The 22,170-nt window shown below is 39.8% G+C and overlaps 1 protein-coding gene across 1 annotated transcript; it reads right to left on the reverse strand.

Moving 5' to 3' along the window:
* Positions 1-1,695: 1,695 nt before the first annotated feature.
* Positions 1,696-20,702, reverse strand: LOC118974854 (N-lysine methyltransferase KMT5A-like). The gene is given in 3 exon segments (XM_037028428.1): positions 1,696-1,875; positions 19,991-20,158; positions 20,160-20,702. Coding segments are annotated over 3 exon segments (891 nt in total).
* Between the last annotated feature and the right edge of the window lie 1,468 nt (positions 20,703-22,170).

A 22,170-nucleotide genomic window follows, 5' to 3' on the forward strand; every position in this document is an offset into this window, starting at 1 on the left:
CAACCCCAGCCAAACCCACCTCCTTCCCTTGCTTCTACCCTCCCCCTTGGTTTTGTCCATGTGTCCTTTATAGTAGTTCCTGAAAATCCTTCTCCCCACTGTCCCCTCCCCTCTGGCTATTGTTAGATTGTTCTTGATTTCAATGTCTCTGGTTATATTTTGTTTGCTTTATTCCCTTGCTGATTATGTTCCATCAACTATATTGGTTTTACATCAGTCAACCAAACAGACAAAAATCATGCCTTCCTGGAACTTATATTCTATTGGGGAGAAAAAGATAATAACTGAAAACTAAAGTTCATAAAGGGCAATGATACTGCAGGCAAATGAGCAGGGAATGTGGAACAGTTTATGATTTTGTGTTGGATGGATTGTCAGATGGCCAGGGAAAATTTCAATGAGAACATGCATTTAAACAAAGATCTGATGGAGGTAAAGGAGCGTGCCGTGTAATTATCTGAGGGAAGACTGCTCTGATAGAGAAAACAACAAAGACTCAAAATATATAATGACTAATATTTTCACAAATAGGAAACAGGTCAGCATGGTTGGAACAGAATGAGAGACAAAAACAGTATGGAAGAATGGAAAACCTGGGAGGCTACCCCTGTGGCTTGTAGCCATAACAAGGATTGAGTGTTTACTCTGAATGAAATGGGGGTCCTCAGAGCATCTTGAGTAGCAGTGGATATAATTAGTGTCTATCTGACCATTTCATCCTTAATGCTCAGTTGGGAAACCTGTCCCATCTGTGAATTCCACCCCTTGTGACATTCTCACTATAAAAAAAATAAACAAACAAAAGAAAAAATAGAACAAAATTAATAACCTTTCCTAATTCCCTTCTGTTTTCTTCTCAGCTGTGGGCATTGCTTTTCTGGCTGTCATCATTAAATATCAATTTCCGGGGCCTACGATCCATCATTAGAATAAAGAGACTTGGAAACCATTTACTGCAGAGTGGGCAATATACTTGATCCTTTATGAGAAAACGTTTTCCTGGCATCACCCTATGAATTGTTACTAAATGCTAATTCAGTTTATTACAGTCCATCTTTAAAGGAAAATGAACACATTTAATTTTTCTTTGAAGTGGCTCAATTTGGATTGAGCAGCTGTAGGGAGAGGGGTCAGAATGGTAAATGCTGAATGGGGGATGTTAAAGGGGGGTATGCAAGGGAATTTTCTTGACTTGGTTCTAGCTCAACCATTTTATGTGCTAGTATGTTTCATATCCTTATACTCTACTTAAAACCATGTTGTGTTTTCAAAAGCATTTTCTCTGCACAATACAACCTCCAGGGTATGTGTCTGCCTGCTAATAAACTCAAACCCAATGAATGTATGTATTGGAAGACAAGACAATAACCTGAGAGGGGTTATTGCTTGTATAATTAGCCATCAATTATCACCAGGTATATTTTCACCTGTTCCATTTGCAGATCTTTGGAATTTCCAGCTTCCCCAATTAGCATGTCCTGACCTTTCTCCCACTTGTGTGAAAATGAGATAATAGTCTCTTCTTTGAGGAACCTCTTCTTAAACTGGGTCTTTACAGCGACCATGTGAAAAGGGAATATTTTAGTCAACCATTTTGGAGACACTGTGAAAATATTACCATTTCAAAGTCAATAAAGTTGTTTATTTACTGTCACAGTTTTCTTTTTTGAGTTTGAAAGGAATCTTGAGATCATTTCATTCCACTGATGTAGAAAATAAGCTCTGAGAAGTGAAAGTGACTTTTCCAATGTCACACACCATGTTGGTGGCAGAGCCAGGGTCAGACACCACATACTCCAAGCTGAGATCCACTTCTGTTCTGGCATGTAGTTCAAATTCACCTTTTACTTTGAAGTTGAATTTAGGACTAGGTTTCTTTTGCATATACAGAGTGAAAGGATTAAGTGGCACATTTTCCAGGTATTCCTTTCCCATTTCTGCTACACTGATTGCTGACTATACTAAGCTTAGGATAAATGTTCTCTCATGTAAATGTTTTTATCCTTCTCTAGTTATTTGGAAAACTTTGGGAGGCATATCTATATGACAATATTGCAATTTATAACACAGGGTCTCCTAACTTAAGGCAGACTTCCATGTCTTTTACTTTTTTCTGTGACCATATGCAGTTTATAAAGACTGGTTGTATGTGAGGCTTCTAACTCTAGTTTGCCAAGTACGTGTTTCAAGTTGCATTGGTACATAAGGTGACTTTGATTGCCTAAAAGCTATGTGTTAACAAAATTTTAGGGTGAGAGGAAAATGGTGGCGGAGTAGGACGGAGCAACTCCAGTTCTCATACACTTGGGAGAAAAACTTGGCAGATTTACTGAAGGACAGCGCAATCAATTCCCCAACCAACAATTGCCCAGCATTTATGAAAATAAGAGACCAGAGATAGTGATGAACCAGATAGCTACAGGTCGTTGGGGTCTCAGAGGCCGAGTAAGGACCTAGGCGGCCGGCCGGCGGCAGCCATTGGCCAGCGCATAAAGACCTCCTAGCTGCTGCTGCCGCAGCTTCCAGGGCCCAGAGGCTTCTGTCTATGGCCAGTGTCCAGGCGTCTGCCAAAGAGGACTCATCGGGAGCCCAGCACCTGTGAGTAAAGACAAAAGTGGCAGCAGCAGGGCTGGCTGCCCTAGGCCAGCCCGAAACGCCTTGGGGCCTCCGCTGCTGCTGCGTTAGGGGTGTAGAGGCTTCCGTCTGTGGCCAGTGCCACGGAGGACTCATAGGGAGTCCAGCACCCAGTGGAGCATTGTGCCAGCTGTGAGATCCTTGGAAGAGCTGGCTCCCTCCCTCACCATCTAGGCGGGGCTGGGTGGCAGAGACTTGTGTGCCTAGGTGTGCAGGGAGGGTGGCAAGGACAGGGGGCCATGTTCAGTTGCGATCTCTGTGGTCGCCAGCCCACCAGCCTGCCAGCCCAGGAAATTGAGAGGAGCATTGTCCTAACCAGTCAGGTTGGGGATTGGGCTGGGCTGAGAGGCACGCTTTCTGGAGAAGTCTTTACTGGAAAATGGACTGAGGTGTTCTCCTGTGAAGGCAGCTTGACTTGCTTCTCACCCAGCCACAGGACTGGGAAGGACCAGTACCAGATCCCGTGGGACTCAGGCAGCCTGTCAGGAGGGCGGGAGCCCGCACCCCAGTCTGGTAGCCTGGCTGGCGGGCGGGTGTGTGCCTGGGCATACAACCCAGCCCACAGAGGGGTCCTGCTGAAACCAGAAAAACCAGATTGGACAGTTTGAAACCAACAAGGAAGGAGGGTTTTTTTAAAAACTTTTTTCAGTAATCGTATATTTTTAAAAATTTTATTGTTGCTGTATCTTTCAGTACTTTGCTCTTCTCCTTTATTTTTTCCTCTTTTAGTCCTTCTTCCTTTCACCCCAAACTTATTGCTTTTTCCTCACTTCTCTTGCCCTTTTTTTGTGTGTTTGTTTGTTTGTTTGTTGCTTTCTATACCACTGTAAATACTTCACAAGATATCTCTCGGGTCTTAGCTCACTTTACAGGTTCCGGAATTCTATTATTGTAGTGATTAACTCTGCTTGCTCACATGCTATGTCTATTTACTATTCTTTACTCTCACCTTACCTCAAAATCTGACCACCCACAACCTCACTGCTTTCTAGATACAACTCACAAGCCTTCCCTCCCCAACAAGAGACTTATCTTTGGTCTCTCCTTTCTTAAAAGTGGCAAATTGGGTGGAAGATTACAGTTAACACTGCTTGGAGCCTAAAGATCTTCTAACTCTTCTCTCGCGGCTGTGACTGTAAATATCATAAAGTACTCTCCTGCTGTCATAAACCATTTTGGCTTCTCCTCCAGTTGATCACACAAACACAAAGAAAGGGGTAGGTGGAAGCGGAGAACATCAAGATACCTGCAGGAGACTGCACCACTGAATTTCTGCTACACCACAGGTATTCTACCACAGAAGTTCACACCATAAACCTAGGGAGTCAGAACAGATCAATTTAAGAAGCTGAACCTGACAAGAAGAGTCTCATAAGCAATGGGAAGACAAAGAAACAATGCCCAAATGAAAGAAAAGGTGGAAGTCTCAGAAATAATGTCAGATGAAAGAGAGGCAAGTCAGCTATCAGATATTGAAAGCACTAGTTATCAGGAAATTCAAAGAGCTCACAATGAGCTACCAGAAACTAGAGGGGAGCTACCAGAAACTAGAGGGGAGCTGCAATGAGCTCTTCACAAACTAGATCAACATGAAAAAAGAAATAGAAACTATCAGCAAAGGCCAAGAGGAAATGAAGAATACAATTTCGTAACTGAAGAACACAGTAGAAGGAATGAAAAGCAGGATCAATGAGGCAGAAGATCGGATCAGTGAGTTGGAGGGCACAGTAGAAAGAATCTCCCAGAAAGAGCAAGAAAGGGAAAAGAGGCTCAAAAAGAATGAAGAGGGTCTAAGAGAAATGCAAGATAATATGAAACGTAATAATATCCGAATAATAGGAATACCAGAAGGAGAAGAAGAAGAACAAGGGATAGAAAACCTATTTGAAAGAGTAATGAAGGAAAATTTTCCTAATTTGATGAGAGAAAAAGTTACACGAATCCAGGAATCACAGAGAGTCCCATTCAAGAGGAACCCAAAGAGGCCCACTTCAACACACATCATCATTAAAATGGCAAAATTCCAAGACAAAGAGAGAATCTTAAAGGCAGCAAGGGAGAATAAGGAAGGAACATACAAGGGAGCCCCAATAAGGTTAGCTACTGACTTCTGAATGGAAACACTCCAAGCAAGAAGAGAATGGAAAGAAATATTTCAAGTAATGAGAACCAGAGGCCTACAACCAAGGCTGCTTTACCCAGCAAGGATCTCAATCAAGATAGAAGGCCAAATAAAGAGCTTCCAAGACAAAGGAAGTCTAAAAGAATATGCCTCCACCAAACCAGCTCTACAAGAAATACTAAAAGGACTGCTTTAAGGAAAGGAAGGAAAAGAGAGAGACAGAGAGGAACAAAGGTACAAAAATGGCAATGAATAAGTACCTATCAAAATAACATTAAATGTAAATGGATGAAATACTCCAATCAAAAGACCTAGAATATCGGAATGGATAAGAAAGCATGACCCACACATATGCTGCCTACAGGAGATCCACCTCAGGACAAAAGATCATCACAGAATAAAAGTGAAAGGCTACAAACAAATTTTCTAAGCAAATGGTCAAGAAAAAAAAGGCCAGGGTACCAATTCTAATATCAAACAAGATAGACTTCAACAAAAGGGCCATAAAGAGCGACCCAGAAGGTCACTTCATATTGCTCAAGGGAAGAATCCACCAAGAAGACATTAACATCATAAATATATATGCTCCCATCATAGGAGCACCCAAATATATAAGAAAACTCCTAGAAGACTTCAAGAAAGATATTGACAGCAACACAATTACAGTAGGGGATTTTAACATCCCACTGTCAAAAATGGACAGATCTTCCAAACAAAATATCAGCAAAGATATAGCTGCACTAAACAACACCCTAGACGGAATGGACTTGACTGATATATATAGAGCCCTTCATCCCAAAGAAGCTAAATACACATTCTTTTCAAATGCACATGGAACATTTTCAAAAATAGACCACATGATTGGACACAAAACGAGCTTCAACAAATTCAAGAAAATTGAAATCTTACCAAGAATTTTCTCTGACCACAAGGGACTGAAATTGGAAACCAACCCCAAAGGAAAAAACTCAAAACACCCAAAATCATGGAGACTGAATGGTATGCTATTAAACAACGAATGGGTCAGGATTGAAATTAGGGAAGAAATCAAAAAATTTCTGGAAACAAATAAAAATGACCTCACAACGACCCAAAACTTATGGGAAACGGCCAAGGCAGTCCTGAGAGGGAAGTTCATAGCAATACAGGCTTACCTAAAAAAGATAGAAACATTTCAAACAAACAACCTAACCCGACGCCTGCAAGAACTCGAAGATCAACAACAAAGACAGCCCAGAACAAGCAGAAGGAAGGAAATAACCAAGATCAGAGCAGAATTAAATTAAAAGAACCATTCTAAGGATCAATGAATCTAGGAGTTGGTTTTTTGAAAAGATAAACAAAATCAACAAGCCTTTAAGTAGGCTCATTAAGAAAAGAAGAAAGAGGACCCAAATAAACACAATCAGAAATGAAAGAGGAGAAATTACAACTGATACCACAGAAATAGAAGGGATTGTAAGGAATTGCTATGAATAACTGTATGACAAGAAATTTGAAAACCTAGGTGAAATGGACAAATTTCTAGAAAAATATAGTCTTCCAAAACTCAAATAAAAAGAAGCAGAAAACCTGAACAGGCCAATAACAGCAGATGAAATTGAAGCAGTAATCAAAAAATTCCCATCACACAAAAGCCTTGGACCAGATGGTTTTACAGGAGAATTCTACAAAGCTTTTAAGGAAGAGCTAACCGCTATTCTTCACAGACTATTCCAAAAGATCCAAAATGTGGGAAATTCCCAAACTCTTTTTATGAAGCAAGCATCATCCTAATTCCAAAACCAGATAGAGACACAACAAAGAAAGAAAACTACAGGCCAATATTGCTGATGAACATAGATGCTAAAATCCTCAACAAAATATTGGCAAATCGCATCCAGCAGTACATCAAAAGGATCATACTCCACGACCAAGTGGGATTCATCCCAGGGATGCAAGGATGGTTCAATATCCACAAATCAGTAAATATAATACATTACATAAACAAAAGCAAAGACAAAAACCGTATGGTCATATCAGTAGATGGGGAAAGAGCTTTTGATAAGGTACAACACCCATTTATGATAAAGGTACTCAGCAAAGTGGGAATAGAGGGAGTATTCCTCAATATAATAAAGGCTATATATGAAAGACCTACAGCCAACATCATACTCAATGGAGAAAAACTAAAAGCTTTTCCACTAATATCAGGAACAAGACAAGGTTGTCCACTTTCACCTCTTCTATTTAATATATTATTGGAAGTTTTAGCCACAGTGATCAAACAAGAAAAGGAAATAAAAGGCATCGAAATCGAAAAGGAAGAAACAAAACTGTCATTGTTTGCAGATGACATGACACTGTACATGGAAAATCCTATACACTATACCAAAAATCTGCTGGAACTAATAAATGAATTAGGCAAAACAGTGGGATACAAAGTCAATATCCAGAAATCAAAGGCATTTCTGTATACTAACAATGAATCAGCAGAAGCAGAAATCAAGAAAAAAATTCCATTCGATATAGCAAAAACAAAAATAAAATATCTGGGAATAAACCTAACCAAGGAGGTAAAAGACCTGTATGCAGAAATCTACACAACACTGAAGGAAGAATTCAAGGAAGACACAAACAAATGGAAACATATACTGTGTTCATGGATTGGGAGAATTAACATCATCAATATGTCCATACTACCCAAAGCAATTTAGAGATTCAATGCAATACCTATTAAAGTACCAATGGCATATTTTGCAGACATAGAACAAACACTTCAAAAATTCATATGGAACCATAAAAGGCCCCGAATAGCAGCTGCAATTTTGAGAAAGAAGAATAAAGTAGGAGGGATCACAATACCTGATATCAAACTGTATAACAAGGCCACTGTAATCAAAACAGCCTGGTACTGGCATAAAACAGGCACATAGACCAATGGAACAGAATGGAGAACTCAGAAATAAACCCAACTCTCTACAGTCAATTAATATTCAACAAAGGGGGCAGTAACATAAAATGGGGTAAAGATAGCCTCTTCAACAAATGGTGTTGGGAGTACTGGACAGGTACATGTAAAAAAATGAAACTCGAGCACCAACTTACATCATACACCAAAATAAATTCAAGGTGGATAAAAGACTTAAATATAAGCCATGACACCATTAAAGTCCTAGAGGAGAACATTGGCAGGAAAATCTCAGATATTTCACACAGCAAATTTTTACTGATATGTCCCTTAGAGAAAGGACTATAAAGGAAAGAATAAACAAATGGGATCTCATGAAAATAAAAAGCTTCTGCGCAGCTAAAGAAAACAGCATTACAATAAAAAGACAACCAACTGTATGGGAAAACATATTTTCCAATGATACCTCAGACAAAGGTTTAATCTCCAAAATATACAAAGAACTCACACGACTTCACTCTAAGAAGACAACTAACCCAATTAAGAAATGGGGAAAGGACTTGAACAGACACTTCTGCAAGGAGTACATACAGAGGATCCAGAGACACATGAAAAGATGCTCAATATCACTAGCTATCAGAGAGATGCAAATTAAAACTACAATGAGATACCACTTTACACCGGTGAGAATGGCTATCATAAACAAAGCAATAAACAACAAATGTTGGAGAGGGTGTGGGGAAAAGGGGACTCTGGTCCACTGTTGGTGGGATTGCAGACTGGTACAACCATTATGGAAAACAGTATGGAATTTTCTCAGAAAACTAAAATTGGACTTGCCTTTTGACCCAGCAATTCCACTGCTGGGATTGTATCCTAAGAACCCTAAAACACCAATCCCAAAGAACCTATGCACCCCAATGTTCATAGCAGCACAATTTACAATAGCCAAGAGTTGGAAGCAACCTAGGTGCCCGTCAGTAAATGAATGGATCAAAAAACTATGGTACATATACACAATGGAATTTTATGCTGCAGAAAGAAAGAAGGAGCTCCTACCTTTTGCAACAACATGGATGGAACTGGAAAGCATTATGCTGAGTGAAATAAGCCAGGTGTTGAAGGACAAATACCATATGATCTCACCTCTAACAGGAAGCTAAACAACAAAGCAAACAAGCAAGCAAAATATAACCAAAGACACTGAAATAGAGAACAGGCTGACAGTGACCAGAGGGGAGAGGGGAGGGAATTTCAGGGGAAATAAGGGAGGGATTTAGAGGAACCTATATAAAGGATACATGGACAACAAGTGAGAAGGGTGGAAATGGGAGGGAGGGGGGAGGATGGGGGGTGGGATGGGATGGGAGTAATAGACAGAAAACTGTACTTGAAAAATAATTAAATTAAAAAATTGAAAAAAAAAAAGAAAAGAAAAGAAACAAAATGACAGGTAAGTAAGCACCATCAAATTAGTTATGCCACAGATTACTTACTCTGACATGTCAAGCTGTCTTTATTCGTGGATTTTTCATGGCTCATGTTAACATGTGTGTAGACTTCCCTGATCATCTTCATTTGAAAGGAGTAACCATAACTGGTGGTATGTCATGATTTGGGGGCACTCACTGAACATCTTAAGCATTACATGGATTAAGTGCCTTCTGTACATGCTAAATTCTGACATTTGCCTCCTTAATAAAAATTACTCCTGGATCACATTTGTTATGTTATTAACAAACCCAAATACCATGTAACATTTCATTTTAATTTTTATTTCCACAAATTTTGTAGCTAAATGCAAGGGGATGAGAAATGAGAGATGTTGCTATCTATTCAGAGTAGATGTGCCACTGTTTGCATAGACACACACTATGAGATACTATTCTCTTTGTCTGGATCCACTTCCTCTAGCACCTCACAGTTGGAAGCACTGAATGTTTGCACCCACACAGGCATATGTGGTCCCTAAGCCTGTCCTTCTGGCAGCAGGCACATAAAAAGAACCACAGCACACTAGGAAGTGGGACCTAGAGCTAAAATTTGCTCTTGATTTAGGAGGCAGGTGTCTGTGTACCTGCATGGCCACCATATCAATATGCCCTCAATGATGGCTAGAGTTTTTCCTCCATGGTTCCTTTGTCAAGTCCTGAAATTCCCACTAGTAGTATAGACTTCTCTTTGCCCTAAGCTTCCCATCTACCTAGTTATTGTTATCCTCTTAGATGGCTGGATCCTGCATGTTACAACCTCGGTCCTCACCTTCTCCTCCATTCCTTAGACACAAGCTAGGATCTTGCTGGAAAAAAAATTGGAAACAACAATGCTTGCTAAACAAGCTCAAAATTATCTCATCTTTTTGGACTTCATATATTGGACAGTCTGGCCATGATACTCACAGTCCTATCCTATACCTAGACTTGACCCCTCTGAACTTCCTCCTCACTACATTTCCTTCTCCCCACCAGCAAGCACCACCATAAACTATATCTCATACCTGACAAAGGCAACCAAGGGAAAATAAATATAGATGTTAACAATGTGACAGCATCCCCATGGTCCTGTTCTCTCCCTGCGCTCATCATATTTAATACACTATCAATGAATCCCAGGTAAAACATAAGTAGGATGAAATGACTTTTCATGAATTGATCATGCCTTGAGCATTTTCATGCCAAACACTTGCATTTGGTCTACACTGCATTAAGCCTGGTCACAACAAAACTTACTGAGAATGGAAGATGAAGTTTTTGATGTCTGTGTCTGATCCTCTGGTCACATCTGCCTCCCTTTCTTCTTGATCCCTGCTTCTAATGCATTTTTATTCTGAGATACAATGCTCTGAAATAAACACTATGTTTAAAATGTCTGCTTTGTAATTAGGTAGTCACAAACATGTAGTTGAAAACAAGATCATAATACTCCACTCAAAAACATATAATTTAAACAAGTAATAGGTTATATATTCTAAGCAACCTTTTGTTTCCTGAACAACTATTTTTAGTATGCAAATATACAGATGTGCACACTTGTTGCTCGTTAATGAATAAGTTGTGTCAGATCTAACAAAAGCAGTAACTCTTATTTAGTTATAACTTTAAAAATAAATTTTTAATACATCTTTGTGTTTTATTTATATAAAGTTTCTTCTTGGAGATACATATCCTAAACATGAATATTGTGATAAATATATAAATGATACTGCAGAAGTAATGCCCACTGAGTATGGTTCGTAGGTATTAATAAGAGTGTAATAATTTGTAGTTTTAATTTGAACATTTCACCTAAAGCTTCATATGGTGTGCATGAGAGTGATACTGCTATGTTACAGAATTACATGCTTATGATTTTGTAATAAACGACTTTGTAAAACACAAGAGGTGCTATTCATGATGGATCCTGTATATAAAACAAGACTCTTAAGTTGATATGGCAGCAAATGTGTAAGTAATACTTCATGTCTTTAACTGTAATATCCACTGATTAGGGCAGGTATTCAACTCAGCTTAACCAAAACAAAAGTCTTGTAGCTGATCATAGAAATTACTGTCAAATATTCATGTATTATCCAAATGGGAAATGGTACAAGAATCCAATGTGCCTTGCTAGGTTATATTTCTTTTACTTTATTTTTTTTGCCCTGCAATAAATATTTTAATTTTGTTTCATTTTTATGGTGACAAATAATTTAACTTTATTTCCTTTTTTAAATATGAAGCAAAACCACAAACAGGTACAACCAAGACATTCTCTTTCACGTTGACAAACTCCCTCGAATCCTTCTCCAATTGGCTGACCAGGCAAGTGTGGGCTGGGGGGAGACTCCTTAGGTAGCACCTTCCTGAGGTTAGGGTGGAATGGGGGATCGAGGAGATGTGGCTGGAGGGCATCAAGCTTGAGGACAGGTTCTCACGCCTGTCTCCATTCACAGTTACCTGTGGGGGGTGGGCAAGAAATCCCAGGTCACAGCTCGAGGGCCCAGGCCCCAGGACTCCAGGTTAACAGAGTGAGAAGCAGTCCCTCTTTGGGAGGGAGGAGGAAGTTGTCCACACACTCCTCCTACCAGCACAGTCCAGGTGAACACTGCACCCTTAGTCTTGATCCCTGGGTGCAAATATGCCCGCTTCCCTGGGGTGGCGGGGCTGCACAGCCTGCATATCACAGGAAGGACACTAGGTGGTCTGACAAACAGAAAGCTCCACAGCAGGTCTAGAACTTTCAATCCAGATGAATCTGGTTGGGGTGAGGTGAGGATGGGCTGTACTAGATAAATAATTTCTGTTACCACTACAAAATTTTATTTTTGAGAATAGAGTACCATCTCAAATCTCTTCTACAAAAGCAAACAAAAAGTAAAAGAAAAAAAGTACAATGACTCCACTCATTTTAAGACCTATATACATGTGAGTTGTTTTCTGGGTATTTTTTTAATGTTTTTGTCTCTTAATTTTTATTATGTTTTATTTAATTCCTGTTCAACTAGTTTTCTGTCTTATATTTCAACCCTGCCCCCGCAGTGCTCCCCACCTCCCTCCCATTTCCGCCCCCCACCTTAGTTATTGTCCATGCATCCTTTATACTTATTCATGTGAGTCCATCCCCTTTTCCCCTATGATTCTCTCCCCTCTCCCCTCTGGACCCTGTCAGCCTGTTCCGTATTTGAGTGTCATTGCTCATATTTTGCTTGTTTGTTTGGTTTGTTGTTTAGATTCCTGTTAAAGGTGAGACCATATGGTATTTGTCTTTCACCATCGGGGTTATTTCGCTCAGCATAATGCTTTCCAGTTCCATCCATGATGTTGCAAAGGGTAGGAGCACCTTCTTCCTTTCTGCAGCATAGAATTCCATTGTGTAAATGTACCATGGTTTTTTGATCCAGTAATTTACAGATCGGTATCTAGGTTGCTTCCAACTCTTGGCTATCGTAAATTGTGCTTCTATGAACATGGGGGTTCATAGGTTCTTTGGGATTGGTGCTTCAAGGTTCGTAGGATATACTACTAGCAGTGGAATTGCTGGGTCAAAAGGCACATTCATTTTTAGTTTTCTTAGAAAATTCCATATTGTTTTCCAAAGTGGTTGTACCAGTCTGCAATCCCACCAACAGTGAACTAAGGTCCCCTTTTCCCCACAACCTCTCCAGCACTTGTTGTTTGTTGCTTTGTTTATGATAGACATTCTGACTGGTGTAAAGTGGTATCTCATTGTCATTTTAATTTGCATCTCTCTGATAGCTAGTGATACTGAGCATCTTTTCATGTGTCTCTGGATCCTCTGTATGTCCTCCTTGGAGAAGTGTCTGTTCAAGTCCTTTGCCCATTTTTTAACTGGGTTGCTCATCTTCTGTGAGTGGAGTCGTGTGAGTTCTTTGTATATTTTGGAGATTAAAACTATGTCTGAGGTATCAAGGGCAAATATGTTTTCCCAAGCTGTTGCTTCTCTTTTTATATTGATACTGTTTTCCTTAGCCATGCAGAAGCTTTTAATTTTGATGAGATATCATTTGTTCATTCTTTCCTTTATTTCCCTTACTCTAGGGGATGTATTAGTAAAAATATTGCTGCTTAGGATATCTCAGATTTTCCTGTCAATGCTCTCCTCTAGGGCTTTAATGGTTTCATGGCTTATATTTAAGTCTTTTATCCACCTTGAATTTATTTTAGTGTATAGTGTAAGTTGGTGCTCGAGTTTCATTTTTTTTTGCATGTGGCAGTCCAGTTCTCCCAAAACCATTTGTTGAAGAGGCTATCTTTACCCCATTTTATGTTACTGCCCCCTTTGTCAAATATTAATTGACTGTAGAGATTTGGGTTTATTTCCGGGCTCTCTGTTCTATTCCATTGGTCTATGTGCCTGTTTTTATGCCAGTACCAGGCTGTTTTGATTACAGTGGCCTTGTTATACAGTTTGATATCAGGTATTGTGATCCCTCCTACTTTGTTCTTCTTTCTCATAATTGCAGCTGCTATTCAGGGTCTTTTATGGTTCCATATAAATTTTTGAAGTGTTTGTTCTATGCCTGTGAAATATTCCACTGGCACTTTAATAGGTATTGCATTGAATATCTAAAATGCTTTGGGTAGTATGGACATTTTGATAATGTTAATTCTTCCAATCCATGAACATGATATATGTTTCCATTTGTTTGTGTCTTCCTTGATTTCTTTCTTCAGTGTTGTGTAGATTTCTGTATATAGGTCTTTTACCTCCTTGGTTAGGTTTATTCCCAGATATTTTATTTTTCTTTTTCCTATATCGAATGGGATTTTTTCCCTTGATTTCTGCTTCTGCTGATTCATTGTTGATATACAAAAATGTCTTTGATTTCTGGATATTGACTTTGTAACCCACTGTTTTGCCAAATTCACTTATTAGTTCGAGCAGTTTTTTGGTAGAGTGTATAGGATTTTCCATGTACACTATCATGTCATCTGCAAACTGTGACAGTTTTGTTTCCTCCTTTCCGATTTGGATGCCTTTTATTTCCTTTTCTAGCCTGATATCTGTGGCTAAAACTTCCAATACTATATTGAATAGAAGTGGTGTAAGTGGACAACCATGTCTTGTTTCTGATCTTAGTGGAAAAGCTTTTAGTTTTTGCCCATTGAGCATGATCTTGGCTGTAGGTCTTTCATATATGGCCTGTATTACATTGAGAAATGCTCCCTCTATTCCCACTTTCCTGAGTGTTTTTATCATGAATGGGTGTTGTACCTTATCAAAAGCTTTTTCTGCATCTATTGATATGACCATGTGGTTTTTGTCTTTGCTTTTGTTTATCTGATGCATTACATTTACTGATTTGTGAATATTGAACCATCCTTGCATCCCTGGGAGGAATCCCACTTGGTCATGCTGTATATTGTTTTAATGTATTGTTGGATGCAATTCGCCAATATTTTGTAGAGGATTTTAGCATCTATGTTCATCAGTGATATTGGCCTGAAGTTTCCTTTCTTTGTTGTGTCTCTATCTGGTTTTGGAATTAGGATGATGCTGGCTTCATAAAAAGCTTTTGGGAGTCTTCCATCATTTTGAATTTTTTGGAATAGTCTGTGAAGGGTAGGAGTTACCTCTTCCTTAAATGCTTTGTAGAATTCTCCTGTGAAACCATCTGGTCTAGGGCTTTTGTGTGATGGGAGATTTTTGATTAGTGCTTCAGTTTCATCTACTGTCATTGATCTATTCAGGCTTTCTACTTCTTCTTCATTGAGTTTTGGAAGATTATATTTTTCTAGAAATTTGTCCATTTCATCTACGTTTTCAAATTTCTTGGCATACAGTTCTTCATAGTAATTTCTTCCAATCCCTTCTATTTCTGTGGTGTCATTTGTAATCTCTCCTCTTTCATTTCCGATTGTGTTTATTTGGGTCCTCTCTCTTCTTTTCTTGATGAGCCTAGTTAATGGCTTGTCAATTTTGTTTACCTCTTCACAAAACCAGCCCCTGGATTCATTGATCCTTATAATTGTGCTTTTAGTCTCTATGTTATTTAATTCACTCTGATCTTGGTTATTTCCTTCCTGCTACTTGCTCTGGGCTGTCTTTGTTGTTGTTCCTCAAGTTCTTGCAGGTGTAGGGTCAGGTTGTTTGTTTGAAATGTTTCTATCTTTTTTAGATAGGCCTGTATTGTTCTGATCTTCCCTCTCAGGACTGCCCTCACTGTGTCCCATAAGTTTTGGGTTGTTGTGAGTTCATTTTCATTTGTTTCCAGAAACGTTTTGATTTCTTCCCTAATTTCATTCTTGAACCTTTCGTTGTTTAATAGCATACCATTCAGTCTCCATGATTTTGGGTGTTTTGGTTTTATTTCTTTGGGGGTGGTTTCCTGTTTCAGTACCTTCTGGTCAGAGAAAATGCTTGGTATGATTTCATATTTCTTGAATTTGTTGAGGCTCATTTTGTGTCCTATCGCATTGAAAATGTTCCATGTGCATTTGAAAAGAATGTGCTTTTAGCTGCTTTGGGATGAAGATATATATATATATCAGTTAAGTCCACTTCATCTAGGGTGTTGTTTAATGCTGCAATACCTTCGCTGATATTTTGTTTGGAAGACTGTCCATTTTTGACAATGAGCTGTTAAAATCCCCTACTGTAATTGTGTTGCTGTCAATATCTTTCTTGAAGTCCTCTAGGATTTTAAAAAATATTTAGGTGCTCCTATGTTGGGTGCATATATGTTTATGATGTTAATGTGTTCTTGGTGGATTCTTCCCTTGAGTATTATGAAGTGACCTTCTGGTTCTCTCTTTATGGCCCCTTTTTTTTGAAATCTGTTTTGTCTGATATTAGAATTACAACCCTGACTTCTTTTTCTTGTCCGTTTGCTTGGAAAATTTGTTTCCAGCCCTTCACTTTTAGTCTGTGATGATCTTTTGTCCTGAAGTGTGTCTCTTGTAGGCAGCATATGTGTGGGTCATGGCTTCCTATTCACTCCGCTATTCTATGTCTTTTGATTAGAGTATTTCATCCATTTACATTTAAGGTTATTATTGATAGGTACTTATTCATTGCCATTTTTGTACCTTTGTTCCTCTCTGTCTCTCTCTTTTCCTTCCTTTCCTTAAAGCAGTCCTTTTATTATTTCTTGTAGAGCTGGTTTGGTGGAGGCATATTCTTTTAGACTTCCTTTGTCTTGGAAGCTCTTTATTTGGCCTTCTATCTTGATTGAGATCCTTGCTGGGTAAAGCAGCCTTGGTTGTAGGCCTCTGGTTCTCATTACTTGAAATATTTCTTTCCATTCTCTTCTTGCTTGGAGTGTTTCCATTCAGAAGTCAGTAGCTAACCTTATTGGGGCTCCCTTGTATGTTACTTCCCTTTTTCTCCTTTGCTGCCTTTAAGATTCTCTCTTTGTCTTGGAATTTTGCCATTTTAATGATGATGTGTGTTGAAGTGGGCCTCTTTGGGTTCCTCTTTAGTGTGACTGTTTTTGTTTCTTGGATTTGTGTGACTTTTTCTCTCATGAAATTAGAAAAGTTTTCCATCATTGCTTTTTCATATAGGTTTTCTATTCCTTGTTCTTCTTCTCCTTCTGGTATTCCTATTATTTGGATATTATTACATTTCATATTATCTTGCATTTCTCTTAGACCCTCTTCATTCTTTCTGAGCCTCTTTTCCTGTTCTTCCTCTTTCTGGGAGTGCTTTTCTACTTTGTCCTCCAACTCACTAATCCGATCTTCTGCTTCATCAATCCCGATTTTGAGTCCTTCTACTGTGTTTCAGTTCAGATATTATATTCTTCATTCCCTCTTGGCCTTTGGTGATAGGTTCCATTTCCATTTTCATGTTGATATAGTTTGCAGTGAGTTCATTGTAGCTGTCCTGTAGTTTCTGGTAGCTCATTGTGAGCTCTTTAAATTTCCTGATAACCAGTGCTTTGAATTCAATATCTGATGGTTGACTTGCGTCTATTTCTTCTAACCTTCTTTCAGAGACTTCCTCCTTTTCTTTCATTTGGGGATTGCTTCTTTGTCTTCCCATTGTTTTTGATGCTCTTCTTGTTGGCCTCAGATTCTTAAATTGATCTGTTCTGGTTCCCTGGGTTTATGGTGTGAACTTCCGTGGTAGAATGCATGTGAAATTCAGTGGTGCAGTCTCCTTCAGATATCTTTATATTCTCTGCTTCCACCTACTCCTTTTTTGTGTGTGTGAGTGATTATTTGGAGGTGGAGGCAAAATGGTTTATGACAGCAGGAGAGTACTTTATGATATTCACAGTCACAGCCAGTAGAGAAGTCATAGAAGATCTTTAGGCTATATGTAGTGTTAACGGCAATCTTCAACCCAACTTGCCACTTTTAAGAAAGGATGGACAAAAGAAAAGTCTCTTGTTGGGGAGGGAAGGCTTGTGTGTTGCATCTAGAAAGCAGTGAAGTTGAGGGTGGTCAGATTTTGATGTAAAGTGAAAGTAAAGAATAGTAAATAGGTGCAGTGTATGAGTAAATAGAGTTAATCACTATAATAATAGAATTCAGTAACCTGTAAAGTGGGCAAAGATCTGAGAGATGATTTGTGAAGTATTTACAGTTGTATCGAACAGCTATTATATATAGTAATATTCAAGCAACAATCATATGACAGACTCTATGTGATCTGTCTGAACAGGGGGTATAGAACTTTGGGTAGTGTGCTAGAGGAAAACAAGTGGTGTGAAGTATAAAATATTAGCAATACACTTTGGAGGAAAGAACAGGGGAAACCTGACACATAATACAATATAACCAGCCAAGACTAAGAAGCCTATACAGAAAGAGGAGGAATACAAAGATATTATTAAAATATAAAAGAAGTGATAATAATAAAAGAATAATACAAATATGCAGCAACTTGTGGCTTCTCTGCTATAGCAAAGTGAAATTTGTCTCTCTGTTTCTACTGTTGGGATCCCCCCTCTTTGCATCTCACTCTGGTCTTTTCGTGGTTCCCAGTTGTTTGTGTCTCCTCTGGGTAAAAGAAAACAAAGCAACAAACCAAAAAAAAGGCAGGAGAAGGAAGGAAAAAGCAATAAGTTTGGAAAGAAAGGAAGAAGGACTAAAAGAGGAAAAAAGAAAGGAGAGAAACAAAGTATTGAAAGATAAAACAATAATAAAATTTAAAAAATATAAGATTACTGGACTTCTGCCAAGATGGAGGCATAGGTGGAAACACTGTGCCTTCTCCCACAACCAAGTTTAATGACAACAAAGCTTTAGTAAACCAAAACGCAGCCAAAACACAGAAAATTGAACTATATGGAAGTCCAACAACAACGAACCATTCAGCCAAACCAGTAAGAGGGGCGGAGCCAGCAGCCGAGCAGGGTCAACAGGAAAGATCCTCTGACCCAGACACGTAGGCTGCAATTGGCGGATACCAGGCATGGGGTAGAGACAGGGGAACCCAGTGAGGGCCTAAGGCAGCAGGCTGACCGCAGTCATACATTCAGACACAGATAAACCAGCAAAGGAGCAAGCAGTGAGACAGACCACACAGGCCCCAGCGCAGGAGGAGAAGCGGGGAGAAAGTACAGAAAATAAGCAGCAAAGACGGTGGGGAGAAAATAGATAGGGGGGAGGGCAAGAATAGTAGGGGAAATATAGAATCTAAAGAACTTGAGACACGTGGTCATAAACTAAAGGGGGAGTAATGATGGGGGGTGTGCAGGGTGGAGGGGAATGAAGGGGGTAATAGAACAACTGGCATAATGGGGGGCAATGGCATAATCAATAAAATATATTTAAAAATAAACAAGATTACTAAAAAAAAGTTACTAAAGAAAAAAGAACACCACCCAAAAAACAAACAAACATCCCTTGTTGGTTTCACACTGTCCAAACCAGTTTTTCTGGTTGCAGCAGGCTGTGGGTTGATTTGTGCAGTATTTCCGAGAGTGCTCTCCCAAGAGCTAGCTTCTCTCCAGTGCTCCACGAAGTGGATCTAGGTTCTTTTCAGAGCACCTTCCCTGAGGGTCCTCTCTGTGGGCTGAGGTGCAGGTGCACATGTGCCAGCCCGGGTACCGGACTTGAGTGCAGGCGCCAGCATATCCACCAGGCTGCCTGGGGCCCACAGGATCTGGTACGGTCCTTTCCAGTCCTGTGGCTGAACTCAGGTGCTTCTGCCCCTCCTCTGGATGGCTGCCAGTCTGGGTGGGAAGCAAGCCAAGATGCCGTCGGAGGAGAACACCTCAGTCCACTTTCCAAAAAAACCTTCTCCACAAAGCCCGCCTCTCAGCCCAGCCCAGTCCCCAGCCAGACCGGTAAGGACAATGTGCCTCTCAGTTCTCCAGGGCTGGCGACCACAGAGTCGGCAGTTGAACATGGCCCTTTGTCCTTGTTACCCTCTCTGCAAACTCAAGCAGACAGGTCTCTTCCAGGTGTTGCCCAGCCTTGCTTAGGTGGGGATGGAGGGAGCTGATGACCCAGCTCTCTCCCAAGGACCCTTCAGCAGGCCCAAGGCTCCCAAAGAGTCTGATGTAGACCTGCTGGGTGCCAGCCTCAGGAAGAGTCCTCCGGGGCAGACGCCCTGGTGTTGGTCACCTACCGAGGCCTCTGGGTGCTGGAGCTCCCATGGCAGATGCCCCTGGTGCTGGTCCCAGACCATTGCCTCTGGACCCCAACCACAGCAGGGGCACCAAGGCGCTGGCCAAAAGTGCTGGCCCCCCGTCACTGCAGCTCTTGTCTTTACTCAGGTTCCCGAGACCTCACTGACCTGCAGCTGTCTGGTCCTTCAGTGTCCGTCACACTCTCTGGTCTCTTAATTTCAGAAGTGCTGGGGAACTGTTGGTTGATTGCACTGTTCCTCAGTAGAGCTGCCAGGATTTTCTCCCATTTGTACAGAAAATGGAATTCGCCCCGTCCTACTCCATCGCCATCTTCCCCCCTCTCCTTCTTCCCACTTTTAATCAATTCGTCTATTCTTTTCCTTTCTTCAGACTGCAGCTTCACTTGGCTCTTCCTGGAACATTTTTGCACAGGGTAGAAATGCTTGAGTTTATGGTTCTGTTGCATCCTTCCTTGAGCTTTTTTCCTGAGCGGCCTGCTTGCCCTTAACAGACTTTTTTAGGGCCTGCTTGGCAATGGCTGTACTGGGGAAATCACAAGACAAGGTTGGAGTTTTTGAAGGTTCTGTTGCTCCAGATTTTGGGTTTGGAAAAGGTGCCAGGGGACCTCTCCTGGAGTCTTTGACCTTTAGTTCCTCGGACTTTGTGGTGCTTCTTTTGCTGTTCCCGGTGGTTCTCTTCTCTCCCTGTTTCATGTAGATTCCTGCAAATGGCTTTCTGTGGCATTTGACTTTGTGATGTGCAACTGAGTTCTCTTCCTGAAAGGGGAAATGCATTGCAGAGCATTTGGTTGGGCTCATGTAGGTATAGATCTCTGACTGCCCGGTAAACATATTCTCTCTGTCAGTGCAGGGCCTCCCTGGGCCCCTCCGCTCCACCATCTCTGGGCCAGGGACTGTCGCTGCCACCAGTGCCACTGCCAGCATTGCCGCTGCAGCAGCCGCAGCTGCAGCTGCCTCCTCCACTGCCACCTCCACCACGCCAGGCTTGGACACCTTCCTGCCTCTAGCCATGACCCTGGTCTGTCACCACCTAGGATCAACCCAGAAGTGCAGCTTTCAAAAAAAAGTTCACTAGGTTATATTTCTTAGCAAGATTATGTCAATATTAATTATGTGTTAAGATGTCAAGTGGTTTGTACAAAATGGCCTAACACTTTCATTAATGTATTACAAATTCCATGGTCTTGGTACATGTATGCCTAAGAAATAAGTGATTAATTAGAAACATTTCAATGAAGCCAAGGAAATTAAGGCTCTATGGGAATTTTCTATATATAACCTTTAAGTTTAATGAGATAGATAATAAAACAATTATAGTGTTTATTTCATAATGTTACTATATGCACATTTATAATACATATATTTAGCTATATGTGTGGAATTATAATACAGATAAAACATTAAATATTCAACATGTATATGAATATGTGTATATATTCTATGTATATATACATACAAAATTTTGGAGACACATTGATTATTTATAGGTATATCACAAAAGTGTGGGCATATTATATATTTTAGCTCAAATAATTCTCATAAAAGTATATGTTCCCAAGGATATCATTCTCTTTACAAAGAGAAAAGCCAAGGTTCTAGAGCCTTGGATCTTTCTAACACATTGTGCATAACAAACATTCTCTTAGTTATTTCAAATTGTACCATCCAATTAATGGACCTTACATAAGTTTGTGTTTCACTGTAGAAACTCTGTGTTTAGTTTAATGAATATTATCAGCCAAATTAGATTTTTACTTACAGGATCCTATACAGGATTTATTAGGTAGTAAGTGAGATGGCAAGTAGAGAGACAACGATGACTAGAGGAGAAATGATGAAGGATAATGGATGCTGTTTGCAAAAAATAAAAAGAAATAGGTAAGTATAAGGGAGCCAATGTGAGAAAAAAACATCAGAATGGAGACTAACTCTTCCTAGTAGAAGGACATGTCACACTTTTCGGTTGAGACAGCATTTAACTAATAGCTCACCACTAAGACTTTGCCCAATATAGCAAAAATATACATACTAACTAAAAAAACACAACTCCCTTTAAAAACAGCCTATACTTTAAAAAAGACCCCATACTCTATTGTCATAATTTAAGAGAATTTTCATTTAACTTCCAAATCCACAGCACTGAATTAAAACACACAAAAAACAACTGAGACATAGCACTTCTAGTATGAAGGGAATCTAAAAGCCTTCAAGCAAGCTGCTTTGTCCTTCTCCCTCTGACTGTCCCATGACAATGACATCCAGGGTTTGAACCAACCAGAAACCTCTACAACCAACTCTATACATATTACTGTTTTTACTCTTTGCAACAATCTTATTGAGGTATACTTTATTTACGTATAACGAAATGGATCCATTTTAAGTATGTTGTTAAATCCATTTTGACAGGTGCATAATCATCACCAACATCAAGATATAAAACATTTCAATCACTCCAGAAAGTTTCTAATGCTTGCATTTA

The sequence above is a fragment of the Sturnira hondurensis genome, unplaced genomic scaffold (genome assembly GCF_014824575.4).
Source record: "Sturnira hondurensis isolate 20B ecotype Veracruz unplaced genomic scaffold, ASM1482457v3 Scaffold0019898, whole genome shotgun sequence".
In the NCBI taxonomy this organism is placed as follows: domain Eukaryota; kingdom Metazoa; phylum Chordata; class Mammalia; order Chiroptera; family Phyllostomidae; genus Sturnira; species Sturnira hondurensis.